At 40.8% G+C, this 19,260-nt stretch overlaps 1 protein-coding gene across 1 annotated transcript; it reads left to right on the top strand.

Moving 5' to 3' along the window:
* Positions 1-1,116: 1,116 nt before the first annotated feature.
* ddx23 (DEAD (Asp-Glu-Ala-Asp) box polypeptide 23) lies at positions 1,117-16,169 on the top strand. Its single transcript, XM_061979141.1, has 17 exons — positions 1,117-1,267; positions 2,108-2,265; positions 2,384-2,503; positions 2,673-2,766; positions 3,284-3,349; positions 7,498-7,636; positions 7,730-7,863; positions 8,929-9,041; positions 9,133-9,276; positions 9,350-9,575; positions 11,446-11,591; positions 11,677-11,854; positions 12,077-12,319; positions 12,399-12,550; positions 12,618-12,726; positions 12,865-13,039; positions 15,920-16,169. Exons 2-17 carry the CDS (start codon positions 2,108-2,110, stop codon positions 16,141-16,143), a joined length of 2,421 nt encoding a protein of 806 aa, XP_061835125.1. The 5' UTR covers positions 1,117-1,267; the 3' UTR covers positions 16,144-16,169.
* Positions 16,170-19,260: the final 3,091 nt, after the last annotated feature.

Below are 19,260 nucleotides of genomic sequence, written 5' to 3'. Positions count from 1 at the left end.
GATTTGGGACCCAAATAGGATGGATTCCATCCATCCATCCATCCATTTTCTACCGCTTGTCCCTTTCGGGGTCGCGGGGGGTGCTGGAGCCTATCTCAGCTGCTTTCGGGCGGAAGGTGGGGTACACCCTGGACAAGTCGCCACCCCATCGCAGGGCCAACACAGATAGACAGACAATATTCACACTCACATTCACACACTCTAGTGTTGCCAATCAACCTATCCCCAAGTGCATGTTTTTGGTCGTGGGAGGAAGCCAGAGTACCTGGAGAGAAGCCACACAGTCACGGGGAGAACATGCAAACTCCACACAGAAAGAACCCCGGACTACTCAGGACCTTCGTATGGTGAGGCACATGCACTAACCCCTGTACCACCGTGCTGCCGTTTTACCTAAGTGTATGGATAGCTTATTGTCAGCGAACCAGGTGCAAATTCTACAGAGACTTGTCCTTGCCGGATACCAGCAGGGCCTAGTTATCCGCAAACAGGAACAATTCACAGTCGCATGCTGATGACATGTCGTTTACGTATATTAGGAACAGTAAAGGCCCTGATATACTGCCTTGGGGGACTCCACAGCTTACTGAGAAGGGGGAAGGGGGGGTGCACAGTGCCTTCACCTCTACCACCTGTTTCCTCCCCTCCCATCCAAATAACAAATAAGATTGCATCCAGCTCGATGAGGTTTTATCAAATCCGGTTGCTCTGAGCTTATCCAACGGTATAGCGTTACTTCAGATACTTTCATTATCAATATCAGAAAATTAACAGAACATATGGCAGGCTACAAGGCTACATCTATTTCCTACTGCTTGTCCTTCTCCGGGTCGCGGGGGTGCTGGAGCCTATCCAAGGAAGGTAATTTACCCGTTTCAAAACGAGCACCATAAATGCAATTGTCTATATTTGGGAATGGAATCTATTTTCAGTGAAAACTAATTTAACTCAACTGCAAAAAAACAAAGGTGATTGTGAACATTAACAACGTTGAATTTTACGTAAAACACCGTCGCCACCTTGTGCTCAAGATGAGCGGAAGCAGAAAGTTATTTATGAACAGGCATTGAGGTGTTCAGAAAATATGGGCCTGAGAGAGCTTGGGCTCGCCGGAAAATGTAGTTTGCAGCGTTCTTTGTGTCCCAATCTTGTGCAGATTCAGTACTACAATTCCCACAATTCAATGCTGACTAACCTTGCTTTGAGAGTTATGGCGTCTTCTTGTAGCGTACATTAATCGCAAGACTGTTGTTTACAAGGCATCGAGGTAAGCTGAAAACGTGGGGAAATTTTGATATTCTTTTGTTATGAGCATTCCACTTGAATGTAATTTAAGTTTTTGACATTCCTGCCATTAAACTTAGCTCGTTGCTAAATTGTTAGCATACTCAGTTCACACTGCAGTCATTCAGCCAAAGAACTCACAATGTGCAAACGAAACAGCGGTTTAAACAGGAACTTTAGTCATTTGTATTTTTGCTTTGGGTTTGGGTAGCTTCCTAAAGCCTCGTTTAATATCTTTTAAATGGGATATTCAAGAGTGATTCTGTTGTTACCAAAAAGAAAACCTGGATTCGAGGATAAACTCTGACAGCAGGGTATGATCGCTAGATTAAAAACAATGTATGGATATATATATATATATATATATATATATATATATATATATATATATATATATATATGTATATGTGTGTATGTATGTATGTATGTAAGTGTATATATATCTATGTGTGCGTGTGTTGTTGGTCCTGCTTTTTTTGTAACGTGTATATATACAGGTATAGCATAAGAAAGTTGCATCTGTTATGGCTTGTCAGTCCAATGCTTTATAAAACAACAGTTAGGCAGAGTCAAAGTAATTTACAGATGCACAAAATTACAGGAAGGCAAATAAAATCAATTAGTAGGTAACTTATGAGTACAGTTTTTTTTTTACTCTTCTTCAGATTTTATACTCCTGATTGAGACAAGCCTGTGGGTAAATTAGAAAAGTAAAAAACACATTCATTTATCCACTTGGGTAGGGGCAACATAATTGGAGCAGCACCATGAGCATAACTTACAATGCCAACCATCTAAGTACGTATTATCTGTGTGTTTACAGATGGCAGCTGATTCCTTAGATAAGAAGGATGCTGACTCTTCGGGGACCAAAGACAAAGAACGTAAGCGCAGCCGCTCTAGGGAGAGAGATCGGAAACCATCACCAATACGCAAAAGGCGTCGATCTCGGGAACGTATTCGCTCTAAATCTTTAGAAAGGTAACTAATGCAAAAATGCACCCTCCTTAGAACACACTTCTACACACTTCTAGTTCTCTGTGTGGTTGTGGTTCAACTTGTTCTGTCATTTGTCATCTGATTTGTATTTTAAATTTAGGGACCGCCGCCTGAAAGACAAGGAAAGAGAGAAGGAACGTGACCGAGACAAGGAACGTGACAGGAATCGTAAAGACCGAGACAATCATCGCCGAGATAAAGACCGAACCAGACGCTCCAGGTATGCAACGCTGTGAAACTCTGTTTGGACAAGACATTCTATCAAACTATTTTCATTTTGATAATACACTCTCAGATCCAAACATGGGAATTAACACATTTTAATGTAATACAATAACAATTGTATGATAATTGTGAAGTTCTTCACCTCACTGTTTTGTCTCCCAAAGGAGTCTTTCACCAAAGTCAAAGGATTCCAAGCTAAAGAAAGAGAAGGATTTAAAAACAGAGGAAGAAGATGATGACAAACAGAAAAAAGAAAAGGTGCTACTATTTTATACTGCACTTGTTTTGCAGTGTTGAATAGGGCTGGTAAAAATCATCAGTTTGATTGATTATGAATTGGTATCTTTTTAATTTGCAATATTGATTCATAATGTCGATTGAATTATGTCTGACTGCAGTAAAAAAAACAAGAGTCTCAGAAGAATAGCTTACATATTCACTGTTATTATTTTGCACTTGAAGAACAATACCTTAATGCAATTTGTCGTAATGGAAAGTTGCAATACAAGTACAGTTTCACTTGTAATTCCTTCCTTATTTATATTGTATTTGTACTTTTGAGTCTGTTGAGAAAGTATTTTATGGTCACAGTTTATGATAAAGACAAAGTACATTTGTACTTTGTAACAGATTTGAGACATTTTCAGTATTTAAGTATTGATCAAATTGAATTGTGATTAATTGATTTAGAACCTTAAGAATCTAAATTAAATCGTTTGGGAAAATTGCCCTTGATACCCAGCCTTAGTTTTAAACCATTGTCCCTTTACATCAGGTGCAGCCACTATCATTGGAGGAGCTTCTCGCCAAAAAGAAAGCAGAGGAGCAAGCAGAGGCAAAGGTGAGAACTTCTTCAAAGTCCATTATTGCCGTTTTTGGCGGCCCACAGTGAATATCTAATAGAGATCGACCGTATATTGGACGATTATTGGCGCTGTTCTCGTTTGCGACTGACCGCAACAGAGCAAGATGGCAGACCGCACCAAAAGAGTTTATACAAACAATGCACCCCCTGAATATAAAATCTAAAGTGTGGTAAACGTTCGGATTAAAAAAAAAAAAAGGTCAGTTGGATAAAAGTGTGGCCCTTTATAACATTTGTAAAGCAGCAATAAAGTAGCAGCTGCACAACTAATCTGTGACGACATGAAGACACTTAAGCGGACAATATGGGAGCTAGGAATGCTAATGCAAGCAGAGCTACTAACTGGCAAGATAAGGACACTGATTTGAAAGACTTTCAGCGCCAACTTAGCCACAACTTTTGGAGGTAATCACAGCATCTAATACACTGTTCATTGTGCTAAAGATAAAGACCTAACTGCACAGTAACCAGCTCTAAGAAAAGTATTTGGGCTGCTACACTAAAGCTGCTGTTTAGTTTACGTGGTAGCACTTAATTGTATCTTGCACTTGTTACTGTGGTGATATAACACCTTTACTTGATGCACAGGTTGCTTTTCTCTGTATTTTATTGTTTCTACTTGAGCAAAAAACAGTAAATACCTGGTAGCTTTTCCAAAAGTTTTTTGTTTACATTGTCTTTTCATAAAGTTTATGGATTGCAATATCTTGAAGTTGATAGTTCTACTTTTTGCTTAAATTAATGCAGGGACCGCCTGGCCGCCCTAACCCCTAACCCTTTTAACTTGTTTGCACTTTATGATCGCACTCTGCAAGGGCATATTTATTTTTAGTTAGCATTTTTGTCTTTATTTTATAACTGATTAACTACTTTGTTTGTTTAAAATATAAAAGGCAATACAAATATGTTTTACACACATAGTAAATAATCGTGATTTAATAATCGTGATTTCAATATTGATAAAAATAAACATGATTATTATTTTGGCCATAATCATGCAGCGCTAATATATATGTGTGTGTATATGGATATGTATATATGTATGTATATGTGCGTGTGTGTATATATATATATATATATATATATATATATATATATATATACATACATACAGTACACGCCAAAAGTTTGGACACACCTTCTCATTCAATGCGTTATTTTCATGACTATTTACATTGTAGATTGTCACTGATGGCATCAAAACTATGAATGAACACATGTGGAGTTATGTACTTAACAAAAAAAAGGTAAAATAACTAAAAACATGTTTTGTATTCTAGTTTCTTGAAAATAGCCACCCTTTGCTCTGATTACTGCTTTGCACACGCTTGGCATTCTCTCGATGAGCTCCAAGAGGTAGTCACATGAAATGGCTTTCACTTCACATGTGTGCCTTATCAGGGTTGATTAGTGGAATTACTTGCTTTATCAATGGGGTTGAGACCATCAGTTGTGTTGTGCAGAAGTCAGGTTACTACACAGCCAACATCCCTATTGGACAACTCTTAAAACTTATATTATGGCAAGAACCAATCAATTCACTAAAGAAAAACGAGTGGCCATCATTACTTTAAGAAATGAAGGTCAGTCAGTCAGGAAAATTGCCTAAACTTTGAATGTGTCCCCAAGTGGAGTCGCAAAAACCATCAAGCGCTACAACGAAACTGGCACATTTGAGGACAGACCCAGGAAAGGAAGACCAAGAGTCACCTCTGCTTCTGAGGACAAGTTCATCCGAGTCACCAGCCTCAGAAATAGCAGGTTAACAGCAGCTCAGTTCAGAGACCAGATGAATGCCACACAGAGTTCTAGCAGCAGAACCATCTCTAGAATAACTGTTAAGAGGAGAGTGCGCGAAATAGCTACTAGGAAACCACTGCTAAGGAGAGGCAACGAACAGAAGAGATTTGTTTGGGCCAAGAAACGCAAGACTGAACATTAGGCCAGTGGAAATCTGTGCTTTGGTCTGATGAGTCCAAATTTGAGATCTTTGGTTCCAACTGCCGTGTCTTTGTGAGACGCAGAAAAAGTGAACTGATGGATTCCACATACCTGCTTCCCACTGTGAAGCATGGAGGAGGAGGTGTGATGGTGTGGGGTGTTTTGCTGGTGACACTGTTGGGGATTTATTCAAAATTGAAGGCACACTGACTGTTGGTTGTGAAAGTACTTTAATTGATGTGCAGCGGAGCCTGCTTTTTAAAATGTTAATATTGCCAACGATTACCCTCATTTAACCATAGCGGCCAAAATCGTGATTAATTGTGCAGCCCCAATACATATATACATATGTGTTTATACAGTATGTATGTGTATACTGCATTATGTATATATACAGATGTATGTATGTATGTATATACATATGTGTGTGTATTTATATATATTTACATTTATAATGTGTATATTTGTAACTATATAATGTATATTTGTGTATATATGTATGTATATATAATTAATATATATATATTGAATATGTATATATACACGCACACACATACACACACATTTTTTTCTCTATATGTGGGGCCCGAGTCAAAATAATTACCCAGGTCTATTATAAACACTGCTCAAGCACCAGCCCGTTTGCCCTGCTTGTGAAGAGTTGCCTTTTTTCCCCCTCACTTACGTCCGCCCTCTCACTTTCTTTTCCTCGTGCTGTGTTGGTCGTTTGTACACTGTATATCTCTTCTGCTGAGCTTTTAAAACTTCCATATTTTGCCGGGAAATCTAGTTTTTGTCTATCTTTTCTGGCTTCTTGCCGGTTCCGTTTTGTTTGCTTTGCTACTGCAACGATCAAGCCTCTGTCCGCAGCACTTGCAGCGTGGGCTCATCAAAGGAGCGCGACAGTGTCATGTTACGTGATGCAATCAAATGACGCAACAGATATGGATGGACCATAAAATGACAAAAGATATCTCTGCCAAAAAAATCCAAACTTTGTGTACCGTACATTTATTGACAAATAGGAGACTTATTATATAAGTAAAGAAAAAGAGGCAGCATTTTCAGACGCTCATGACGTACAGGAAGAAATGTCAGGCAGCCCTAAAATTTTCTTTCCTATAATAAGCGACGCAAAAGAGCCCCGAGTGGATTTAATTTAAATGTTTGCAATATTTCAGAGTTCCTCAAAATGAAACCTTACAATTCGAGATGTCCGATAATATCGGCCGATAAATGCTTTAAAATGTAATATCGAAAATTATTGGTATCGTTTTTTAAATTTATTTTTTTATTTATTTTTTATTAAATCAACATAAAAAACACAAGATACACTTACAATTAGTACACCAACCCAACAAACCTCCCTCTCCTATTTACACTCATTCACACAAAAGGGTTGTTTCTTTCTGTTATTAATATTCTGGTTCCTACATTATATGTCAATATATATCAATACAGTCTGCAAGGGATACAGTCCGTAAGCACACATGATTGTGCGTGCTGCTGGTCCACTAATAGTACTAACCTTTAACAGTTCATTTTACTCATATTCATTAATTACTAGTTTCTATGTAACTGTTTTTATATTATATTTTACTTTCTTTTTTTATTCAAGAAAATGTTTTTAATTTATTTATCTTTTTTTTTTTATTTTATTTTTTTTTAAAAAGGACCTTATCTTCACCATACCTGGTTGTCCAAATTAGGCATAATAATGTGTTAATTCCACGACTGTATACATCAGTATCGGTTGATATTGGTATTGGTTGATATCGGTATTGGTAATTGAGGGTTTGGTCAATATCGGTATATCGGATATCGGCAAAAAGCCATTATCGGACATCCTTACTTACAATGTGTTAAATCCATAAACTGCTATAAAATTGTATACTATTGAATAGATTACGAGTTATTGTGATGTAGAGAAATTCCATATTTTTACCAGTTCCATATTTTGATGCAAATCCTGATGCTTCTCTGACCCGCAGCATTAGACACACTTATGAAAGGCCACCTGTACTGGAAATTTTAATGTTTAAATAATTTTTACTGCAAATGAATATTGGCTCCAAATATCAATTATCGGCCTCCTTGACTGCTAATAATCGGTATAGGTAATGGCCCTGAAAAAGACTTATCGGTCACTAAGTTCACCGCTTTATGTCTTTGCCCTTTTTCAGCCTAAGTTCCTGTCTAAAGCAGAGCGAGAAGCAGAGGCTCTGAAGCGGCGTGAGCAAGAGACAGAAGAGAAGAGGAGGCTGATGGAGGAGGAGAGGAAGAAGAGAAGAATGTTTCAAGACATCGGACGAAAAATGATGGGTTTGTGTCATCTTGTGGTTTACTTAGTCGTTGTCAATCTGTGGTCTGTTGCAATATGGAGGTGTTGGTACTGACAGGTCGTGTATGTTGCAGAGGACCCACAAGAGAGGGAGAGGCGGGAACGTAGAGAGCGAATGGAGCGAGAAAACAACGGAAACGAAGAAGATGATGGACGAGTGAAGATGAGAGAGGAAAAAGACAAAGGCAAAGAACTGCAGGCTATTAAGGTTTGTGAGCGGCTCCAATTAAAAAGTGGTTTGTGAGCTGCAGTGTTGTTTAAATACATAGTGTTCACTCTGGAAAGACACATGCTGGCTATTACAGCACTGTCTTTTGCTGTTCCAATTCATATATATGCTTGTGAGTCAAAGTTTATCAATCAGTCAAAGTTTACTTATATAGCCCTTAATCACAAATGCCCCAAAGGTCTGCACAAGCTACAACAACATCCTCAGCTCAGATCCCACATCAGGGCAATAAAAAACTCAACCCAATGGGAACAACAAGAAACCTTGGAAGGAACCGCAGGTGTGGGGACCCCCCTTGGGTGACCGCGGCAATGGATGCCGAGTGGATACAGTTAATAATGTGAGGCGAGCAGTGGATTCTGTTGTATGTAGACAAGTCAGCACCGCAGAGACGTCACCAACTGATGCAAAAAGTCCATCCCGGGTCCCAACTTGGAACAGCTGGCACATGTTCCGCGGAAACTGATTTGTGGCCACCTGATAACCTCTCCACGGAAGGGGAGGGGGGGGCAGAGAGGTGAAGTTTGCAAATGAGTCGAGTCTTTTGAACAGTGCTTTCAAGTAAACGATGAGAACCACTTCACAGTTGCGAGGCGTTCTCACTCGTGTTTCTCAATGAATTAGAATATCTTGCAAAAGTTATTAGACATCAGAAGTCCAAATAAGACAAAGATTTTGATTAAAGACTCAATAACTTTGTGCAGTTGATTTGTGCGTTTGTGTGTACCAGTAGTTAACAATATTGAACGTTTTATGACAATTTTTCACATTTTATGAGGGATGCTACTACATTTTTGGTTTCTTTTAGCTGAACATTTAAATGAACATTTTTAATAAATTAAATAATATGTTCTTGGAATATTTTACTGTGTACGTAGGTGATGACCCATTGTGTTACATATCATATGTATTTTGCTTCTTAATAATTGTATCATTTTATTGAGTTCTCACTCAAGTGTGATCTATTGCCAGATTGCAACAATTATCCTAAAAGGTTTGTAATGGTGCATGGATTCCAGAATAAAAAAAGATTCAACTTTACAGGAGCGGTACCTGGGTGGGCTGAAGAAACGCCGCAGAACACGTCACCTGAATGACAGGAAGTTTGTTTTTGAGTGGGATGCCTCTGAAGACACGTCAGTCGACTACAACCCCATGTGAGACTCAGAGTCAAACTCAGACAGTAGCATTCCAGCTGGAATCGGTGACTTTAGTGGCAGATATTTGATCAATGTGATGTTCCCACAGTTACAAAGAAAAGCACCAGGTGCAGCTGTATGGACGAGGCTTTATAGCTGGTATAGACCTGAAGCAACAGAAAAGAGAACAGTCGCGTTTTTATGGCGACCTGATGGAGAAAAGACGCACAATGGAGGAGAAGGAACAGGAAGAGTGAGTATATCAGAAATGACCAAGGAGCCCAAACTCTGGACTCTGTTTCATCTGTGCTTGTCACTGTTTTCAGGACCAGACTGAAGAAGATGCGCAAGAAAGAAGCCAAACAGCGCTGGGATGATAGGCATTGGTCTCAGAAGAAGCTGGACGAGATGACCGACAGGGACTGGAGGATCTTTAGAGAGGACTACAGCATCACCACAAAGGGAGGAAAGATCCCCAACCCCATCCGCAACTGGAAAGAGTACCAACTGCCGGAACACATCCTGGAGGTCATCGACAAATGCGGCTATAAGGTTTGCATACCAGCCAAGATTTTAGACAAATACTGGCTTTTTTATTTGTTACAGGATTTGTCAAAATGATTTTTACTTTTACCTACTTACCTACTCTACTCATTATTGTTGGCAGTAACAAGTATTATTGCTAGTCCCTGGTTATTAATATTGTATATATTAGGAGGGTAACGGTTATAACTACTGCAGTATTTCGGTATCAAAATCATCACAATAATACCGTGACGTGCTACGGTATAAAATGAAAACTTGGTCAGGGAAGTTTTTTATCTTTTTTTCATTACATGATGTCTATATCTCTATTTTGACATTTTGATAGAGAGAGGTATTTTTTTTAAGTTATGTACATTTATATGTACATGTACAGGCTGTATCGGGACAGATCCATTCAGAGTTTGAGCAGAGATTTGTCATATAAGAATTACTATACACCATAAAATGTTAACAAAATGCTCTGACACATGCTGCCCACTGCTCCCCTCACCTGCCAGGGGGTGATCAAGGGTGATGGGTCAAATGCAGAGAATAATTTCACCACACCCAGTGTGTGTATGACAATCATTGACACTTTAACTTTAATTTTTTAGTTGTTAAAGTAATGACTTTGAAATTAAAAAAACACAAATAATGTAAAAAAAACATGGTGTTTACTTTTGTGATATCAATATAAAACTCAAAGCAGTTGGCTAATGACGATAAAGTCTAATAAACAAGCTTTGTTCTTCTCCAACAACACCATGTATTTCAGTGCAAGTTTGGCCAACAAAAATAAACAGGAGTGATACCTCTCACATCTAATATACAAAGATATACAATCTTTGTGCCTCACTGACAACACAGCCTGCATTCAATTCAATGAAATTACAAAACATTTTAGCTCGTATTGTTGTTATTAGAACACTTACAAAGTTATCAGTAAAATAAAGGACGAGTGACAATCCCAGTCAACATACTAAAGACTTTATGAGCAAGTTGTGGCAACGTTCCCGACACATCACCTGCTGCATGGTAACTCTCAGTCCCAGCAGCTGACGGAAGGACGCTATGTTGCACTTTCAATATGAAACTGCACCATCAAATATTTTTCTCCTCCAAGGTGTACTTTTAAGTGAGGGACAAATGCTTCTGTTTCCAATATTGTCCACACCTGTCATCATCTAATAACAGCAGTGCGCTCTTAAACGCATGTCGAGACTCCATGGAAGTAGAAGCGGGTGAAATGAAGTGCAATGAAGCAATCTGCTCCGTTTACTCGGAGGGAACATTTTCAGAGCAAAGTCCGTGTAGTTTCCGCCTTGTTTTCTCGAACCTAATGGTGCTAGTACGCATGCGCCGGCGCTCCCTTTTCTGGCAAGTAAGCAGTGTTGCCTAAAATGCATTAATAAATGAACTTTTTTTGGTAAATCAAAATTTAAACGGCATTACTAACAGTCTGGAATTTTCTTGCGGTTTATCATTATACTGTTTACCGTTACGTCCCTACATGCTAATTAGCTAACCCTGTTGCTGTGTCTTAGCTGTGGGGTTTGCAGGATTACACTCCATACTTTGCAATTTACCTCAGCTTTCCATTTTTCTGCTGTGCTCAGTTGCCTTTTAAATACAATTTAAAAAATGCTGCTTTCCATGGCCACCAACCATGCTAGATAGATACAGGACACCCTCATTCTCTTTCATTGTTGTTGTCTCGTTTTCATTGATGACATTTCCTGTGGTAATATTTTGAAGATGAAACGTGGCCTAAACTAGATACTACACAGAAAGCATGAAAGTTGTTGCTATGTCGTGCAAAACTGGCATCATTTGTATTGCTGATGTTTGAGTCTGTGAATGTATTTACTCGTAATTAATTTCCCTTTTAAACTTCCAGGATCCAACGCCTATTCAGAGGCAGGCCATTCCCATTGGCTTACAGAACCGTGACATCATCGGTGTGGCTGAGACTGGCAGCGGTAAAACGGCCGCTTTCCTCATCCCACTGCTGGTCTGGATCACTACCCTGCCAAAAATTGACAGGTGACCTCATACAGGCTGAATGATGTCACAACAAACAATCTTGTTTGTGAAACCCACGTCCATCCATGCTATGTTATCCCTGCAGGATCGAGGACTCGGACCAGGGTCCTTATGCTGTGATCCTGGCCCCAACTCGTGAGTTGGCGCAGCAGATCGAGGAGGAAACGATCAAGTTTGGTAAACCGCTCGGCATCCGCACGGTGGCTGTGATTGGAGGAATCTCCAGAGAAGATCAGGGTTTCCGTCTCAGGATGGGCTGTGAGGTCAGAGGCTGTAATAAATGGAATTCAACAATGACTGGCTAAAGACAAATACCTCAATCATTATGCACACATTAGAACACATTCAATAAGAAATTAATTACCAGATGAGATAACCTAAATGCAATTTGGGTAGTCCATAACTTGTAGTTCTTTAGCAAATGCAGCCTTTTGACTTTGATGAGGTGCACGCACCACACACCAACCATATTCATGTTCCAACAGATTGTCATCGCCACTCCCGGTCGTCTGATTGACGTACTGGAGAACCGCTACCTTGTCTTGGGCCGCTGCACCTATGTGGTCCTGGATGAAGCCGATCGTATGATTGACATGGGCTTCGAACCTGACGTCCAAAAGATTCTGGAGTACATCCCAGTGACCAATCAGAAACCAGACACAGAAGAAGCAGAGGATCCTGAGAAAATGACGATGAACTTTGAGTCTGGCAAACATAAATACAGACAAGTATGTCTTTAAATCTTCCCTGTTTGTTCTTTCCATCCTTCATTTGTGTCTAATCACTGGTTTGATTGCTGCCTTGCAGACCGTCATGTTTACAGCCACCATGCCTGCAGCTGTGGAAAGACTGGCCAGGAGCTACCTGAGACGCCCCGCCGTGGTGTACATCGGGTCTGCAGGGAAACCTCACGAGAGAGTCGAACAGAAGGTGCTGCTCATGTCCGAGGGAGAAAAGAGGTGAGAACAACATCTGACATCACTTTCGCTGCTTTGAGTTCTCAAACGTGGGATTTGTGTGGTGCAGGAAGAAGCTGCTGGAAGTTTTGTCACATGGTTTCGAGCCGCCCATCATCATCTTTGTCAACCAAAAGAAGGGCTGCGACGTGCTGGCTAAGTCTTTGGAGAAGATGGGTGTAAGTCATTGTGGATTGCTAACCATGCAACATCACTGTTGTAGTTTCACACATACCGTACTCTATGCAATGGCCATGTTGCAATTTGCAGCAATTAACAGTTGGTATTGTTTATTATTTATTTACATGTCTTTACAGTACAACGCTTGCACGCTGCACGGTGGCAAAGGTCAGGAGCAGAGAGAGTTTGCGCTCTCCAACCTCAAGGCAGGAGCTAAAGACATTCTGGTGGCCACAGATGTGGCTGGTAGAGGTATTGATATTCACGATGTGTCCATGGTCCTCAACTACGACATGGCCAAGAACATCGAGGGTAAGCAGCTTTTATTTTTTATTTTTATGGTTTTCATCTTTTATGCCCTCATACAAATCTGTATGGATCCCCATTATTTATTAAATTTTTTATAGTAACTGGCCAGTACTAATTAAGAAATGTTAATGGACAATATATTGTCCCACAAATAATTTCTGATAAACGATATTATTGTTAGCATTCTTTGGACATCAAATAATGCACTACTGTAATTATATTATTATGATAATAATAATGCAAGTGAAATGGCAACAAACTTTTACCTTTCATTAGTGTTTTTACCCTTTTAAGTAAAATTCTGAGAACTTTTAGTCATCCTAATTAAACAATAAAAATACAATTAACAAAATTTACAGAGTAAAAATCACAGCCTAAACCAATCAAATAGATTTGAAAAATACTCTAATATAAAACGTACACAACAAAACATGAAATAAAATGGCTTCAAGTCTCAACAAACAAAATTGTACTTAACATCTTGAAGTGCATTTTTTTCTCCTCTGGGTGGTTTGTTTTCTTGTTTTTATGTTGTTGCCATCACTTTCTAACAAATTCAGCAGACTGGTTGGTCCATGTTGATGCACTCATCTTGTTCATTCGCTTTTAAGCCAAAATATTTCCACGCTGGACATTTGCCATTTTTGCAATCATCTTTGCACCCGCCTTTGAGGAAAGATGTCTCACAAGAGGGTTCACTGCATTCATTTCATTCCGCTACATTGAACCCTCATGTTTGGCAAAGAAAAACAGGGACAGAGAGAGGCGATTTATTTTCATTTATCGTTCAATTAATTGATTATGAGCCCAGGAATGTACACCACGTCATAAGTCATCTTCCCATAGCTAGTATTTTGCATGCGTGGACTGATTGTGTCTTGCTGCACCGATTGTGTAGTGACACGGCTCCGGAGCGGCTCGGTTGACCAGCCTAGCACTTCCTGCTCTCACAAATCACAATTTGTGATTGGACACTCACTTGTGTCACAATGTGTCTTGAACGGTGAGTTTAAGAACCGCTGAAATTAGTAGGACAAAACGATGTTCACCAAATACTCTCATCAGTGAAGCATACACACAAACATATTAAACAGTGGGCTTTCTAACAATTGGGAAGGTTTGTGTCATGTTTGTAACCTGATTCTCGCCAGATCCTTGTAGTCCGCTGAGCTCCACACAAGGATCTGGGCTCGAGGGCATTGCAAACTCCTTCAAGATAGCAAAAAATAATGAACCAATCAGGATCGTCGGGCTAGATTTCACAGATGTGACGTAGCGCCGAAGCGACTGTTTGATTCAAACAACAATGGCGGCACGCAGCGAGGAGTCGTGTGCTGACATTGATTCTGCTATTGCAACTGTTTTGCGACATCGATCGTCTACTGCAGGCGTCACCAACCTTTTTGAAACCAAGAGCTACTTCTTGGGTACTGATTAATGCGAAGGGCTACCAGTTTGATACACACTTAAATAAATTGCCAGAAATAGCCAATTTGCTCAATTTACCTTTAACTCTATGTTATTATTAATAATTAATTATATTTATCTTTGTGGAAACACTGATCATCTTAATGATTTCTCACAATAAATATATAGAGAAACAGATAAATATCAATATGCAACACTTTATTTTTATATTTTTTCTAAGTGCACATTTTTCAAATTGAACATTTTCAAATGATCACTTCTAAGACAGTCTTGTGAAATCACAATATCCCATTTTAACTAGCTAGCCACTAACATTTTTTAACAAATCATGAATTACTTTGCACCATGTTTGTACAAATAATAACTCATGTAAAATACAAAAGTCAACTCTCAAATGTTTAAATAAATCATATCACACTTTAAACTGGACACCAAATCTGTTATGTTTCTTTGTCAGTTAGTGAAGACCAAGTCTTTAAAATATTTTCTTGGATTTTCAAATTCTATTTGAGTTTTGTCTCTCTTAGAATTAAAAATGTCGAGCAAAGCGAGACCAGCTTGCTAGTAAATAAATAAAATTTAAAAAATAGAGGCAGCTCACTGGTAAGTGCTGCTATTTGAGCTATTTTTAGAACAGGCCAGCGGGCTACTTATCTGGTCCTTACGGGCGACCTGGTGCCCGCGGGCACCGCGTTGGTGACCCCTGGTCTACTGACATTGCTGCGTTGTTTCTGTAAAAGCTCTTTAACTTTTCGCTCTGTCGTTATCCAATATGTCGGCTGTTCTGTTTTGGATTTCCCAGCGTCGCTCTCATCAGCGTCATGGGTTGATTTGGATGTGAGTGGTTGAAGTAGCACGTCATTCAAGATAACAGACAAGTGGTTTATCCAATCACATACAATGATTTTTTTTTACAAGGCCCTGCCTTCTGAAATACATCTCCTATTGAGAAGTCCCAGATCCTTGTGTGGAGCTCAGCGAACTACTAGGATCTGGCGAGAGTCAGGTTATCATGTTTGTCCGCTAACAAAAAACATACTAAAACAAAAACATTATTTTCCCCCAATCTTTTCCATTGTCAATCCTTTTTTGAAAATGCTCCAGGGAGCCACTAGGGCGGCACTAAAGAGCCACATGCGGCTCTCTAGTGTGGACTCCCGCCCTAAACAGATGGCCCCCAGCAGATTTCATACAGCTCTGGCAACAAGCTAGCTGAATTCTGATTGGATAAAGGCTCTAACATAAAAACAGCAACACTTGAGTCTAATATGACATGAAGAAAATATGATTAATACTTTGATGCCATTAGTTTAATTTTAATTGACTTTCCGTAACTTGTAACAATTTATGATCATAATTGATGTTAAGCCACCTTGCTGGCCCACCACTCTGTAGTTGAAATGAGTTGTTTTGCTTGTCTTGTTGGAGTAAAATTCCACGGCTGTCTCTCCTTAGATTACATCCATCGTATCGGCCGTACGGGTCGTGCTGGTAAAAGCGGTATGGCCATGACCTTCCTCACCAAAGAGGACGCTGCTGTGTTCTACGACTTGAAGCAGGCCATCCTGGAGAGCCCCGTGTCCAATTGCCCGCCAGAGCTGGCAAACCATCCTGAAGCTCAGCACAAACCTGGAACTATTTTGACCAAGAAGAGACGAGAAGAGACCATCTTTGCCTAAAGGACTTTTTTTTTTTTTTTTAAGTTTCTCTACATCTCGGGAGAGGCCCAACATTTCCCAGTTTTACTGAATTCCCCCTTAAGTCAATCTGGGCTTTGCTGAAGTCATCACAATACTCACGTGAAATTAAACATGACAACCAAACCAGACTCTTTGGAGAAGTTACAGGTAAGCCAATATGCATGCGGAAAAAAAATAGTTTCCTCCCTTCTAATGACCATAGGAAGGATTTCTTTACAAGAATGACAGATGTTTTCTGCTGTAAATGCATCCTGTGACGCTACCTTTTTAAGTATAAACATTTGTATGAAAAGGTTAAACACTTGTCTATCATGTTGTATTATGGACTTAAAATCATGCTGAACATTTGGTCAAATCGCTAAAAATACATTTACAACCAAATTTGCCATAGTGATAAATGTAATTAAATGAAACAAGATATTCCTGTGAGTTCTAATAGATATTAAGAATAACAGTATTTGTTTAGAGCAGTGTTTTGTGCATGTTCATGTACAAGTCAATACTTTGGTTATGATGTAATCAGGGGCCTCAAGCCAGTAGCTGATTTTGAGTAGCTCCTTAAACGGCTGATTTGCCAGTTATATATAGTAAATAAAACACAAAATAATTTATTAATAATTAGCTAAATAGCTCTAGTAGCTCATTTAACACAAGATGCAGATTACATTTTTTTTTGTTGATTTAAAAAAACAAAGTTGTGGATACCAACATTTAGTTAATGTTCTGTCAAAACAAGCTTTTCCCCTTTTAAGTTGAAATTTCAAATAAAAGTATCCCAAAATCGGAAGAAGTCATTGTAAATAAATGTTAAATACGTTGAGTAATTACAATTTATTCAAATTCATATTTACAGTACAGGCCAAAAGTTTGGAGACACCTCATTTCAATGCGTTTTCTTTATTTTCATGACTATTTACATTGTAGATTGTCACTGAAGGCATCAAAACTATGACACCTGTGAAGTGAAAACCATTTCAGGTGACTACCTCTTGAAGCTCATCGAGAGAATGCCAAGAGTGTGCAGAGCAGTAATCAGAGCAAAGGGTGGCTATTTTGAAGAAACTAGAATATAAAACATGTTTTCAGGTATTTCACCTTTTTTTGTTAAGTACATAACTCCACATGTGTTTATTCATAGTGTTGATGCCTTCAGTGACAATCTACAATGTAAATAGATAAAATAAAGAAAACGCATTGAAATGAGAAGTTTTGTTCAAACGTTTGGCCTGTACTGTGTATATGTATTGAACTACTGTGATACAAATATCCATCCATCCATCCATCTTCTTCCGCTTATCCGAGGTCGGGTCGCGGGGGCAGCAGCCTAAACAGGGAAGCCCAGACTTCCCTCTCCCCAGCCACTTCGTCCAGCTCTTCCCGGGGGATCCCGAGGCGTTCCCAGGCCAGCCGGGAGACATAGTCTTCCCAGCGTGTCCTGGGTCTTCCCCGTGGCCTCCTACCGGTCGGACGTGCCCTAAACACCTCCCGAGGGAGGCGATCGGGTGGCATCCTGACCAGATGCCCGAACCACCTCATCTGGCTCCTCTCGATGTGGAGGAGCAGCGGCTTTACTTTGAGCTCCTCCCGGATGGCAGAGCTTCTCACCCTATCTCTAAGGGAGAGCCCCGCCACCCGGCGGAGGAAACTCATTTCGGCCGCTTGTACCCGTGATCTTGTCCTTTCGGTCATAACCCAAAGCTCATGACCATAGGTGAGGATGGGAACGTAGATTGACCGGTAAATTGAGAGCTTTGCCTTCCGGCTCAGCTCCTTCTTCACCACAACGGATCGATACAGCGTCCGCATTACTGAAGACGCCGCACCGATCCGCCTGTCGATCTCACGATCCACTCTTCCCTCACTCGTGAACAAGACTCCGAGGTACTTGAACTCCTCCACTTGGGTCAGGGTCTCCTCCCCAACCCGAAGATGGAATTCCACCCTTTTCCGGGCGAGAACCATGGACTCGGACTTGGAGGTGCTGATTCTCATCCCAGTCGCTTCACACTCGGCTGCGAACCGATCCAGCGAGAGCTGAAGATCCTGGCCAGATGAAGCCATCAGGACCACATCATCTGCAAAAAGCAGAGACCTAATCCTGTAGCCACCAAACCAGATCCCCTCAACGCCTTGACTGCGCCTAGAAATTCTGTCCATAAAAGTTATGAACAGAATCGGTGACAAAGGGCAGCCTTGGCGGAGTCCAACCCTCACTGGAAACGTGTCCGACTTACTGCCGGCAATGCGGACCAAGCTCTGACACTGATCATACAGGGAGCGGACCGCCACAATCAGACAGTCCGATACCCCATACTCTCTGAGCACTCCCCACAGGACTTCCCGAGGGACACGGTCGAATGCCTTCTCCAAGTCCACAAAACACATGTAGACTGGTTGGGCAAACTCCCATGCACCCTCAAGGACCCTGCCGAGAGTATAGAGCTGGTCCACAGTTCCACGACCAGGACGAAAACCACACTGTTCCTCCTGAATCCGAGGTTCAACTATCCGGCGTAGCCTCCTCTCCAGTACACCTGAATAGACCTTACCGGGAAGGCTGAGGAGTGTGATCCCACGATAGTTAGAACACACCCTCCGGTTCCCCTTCTTAAAGAGAGGAACCACCACCCCGGTCTGCCAATCCAGAGGTACCGCCCCTGATGTCCACGCGATGCTGCAGAGTCTTGTCAACCAAGACAGCCCCACAGCATCCAGAGCCTTAAGGAACTCCGGGCGGCTCTCATCCACCCCCGGGGCCTTGCCACCGAGGAGCTTTTTAACTACCTCAGCAACCTCAGCCCCAGAAATAGAAGAGCCCACCACAGATTCCCCAGGCACTGCTTCCTCATAGGAAGACGTGTTGGTGGGATTGAGGAGGTCTTCGAAGTATTCCCTCCACCGATCCACAACATCCGCAGTCGAGGTCAGCAGAACACCATCCTCACCATACACGGTGTTGATAGTGCACTGCTTCCCCTTCCTGAGGCGGCGGATGGTGGTCCAGAATCACTTTGAAGCCATCCGGAAGTCGTTTTCCATGGCCTCCCCGAACTCCTCCCATGTCCGAGTTTTTGCCTCCGCAACCGCTGAAGCCGC

Source organism: Nerophis lumbriciformis, linkage group LG01, assembly GCF_033978685.3.
Source record: "Nerophis lumbriciformis linkage group LG01, RoL_Nlum_v2.1, whole genome shotgun sequence".
NCBI lineage: Eukaryota > Metazoa > Chordata > Actinopteri > Syngnathiformes > Syngnathidae > Nerophis > Nerophis lumbriciformis.
Note: the sequence above shows the minus strand (reverse complement) of the source record. Positions and strands in the feature narration are given on the sequence as shown.

Bases quoted from the DNA above. Each gene is read 5' to 3' on its own strand.
- ddx23 (XM_061979141.1), top strand. From the start codon at position 2,108: ATGGCAGCTGATTCCTTAGATAAGAAGGATGCTGACTCTTCGGGGACC. The intron at 9,042-9,132 runs GTGAGACTCAGA...ATGTTCCCACAG, and splicing joins TCAGTCGACTACAACCCCAT to TTACAAAGAAAAGCACCAGG. The intron at 12,551-12,617 runs GTGAGAACAACA...TGTGTGGTGCAG, and splicing joins ATGTCCGAGGGAGAAAAGAG to GAAGAAGCTGCTGGAAGTTT.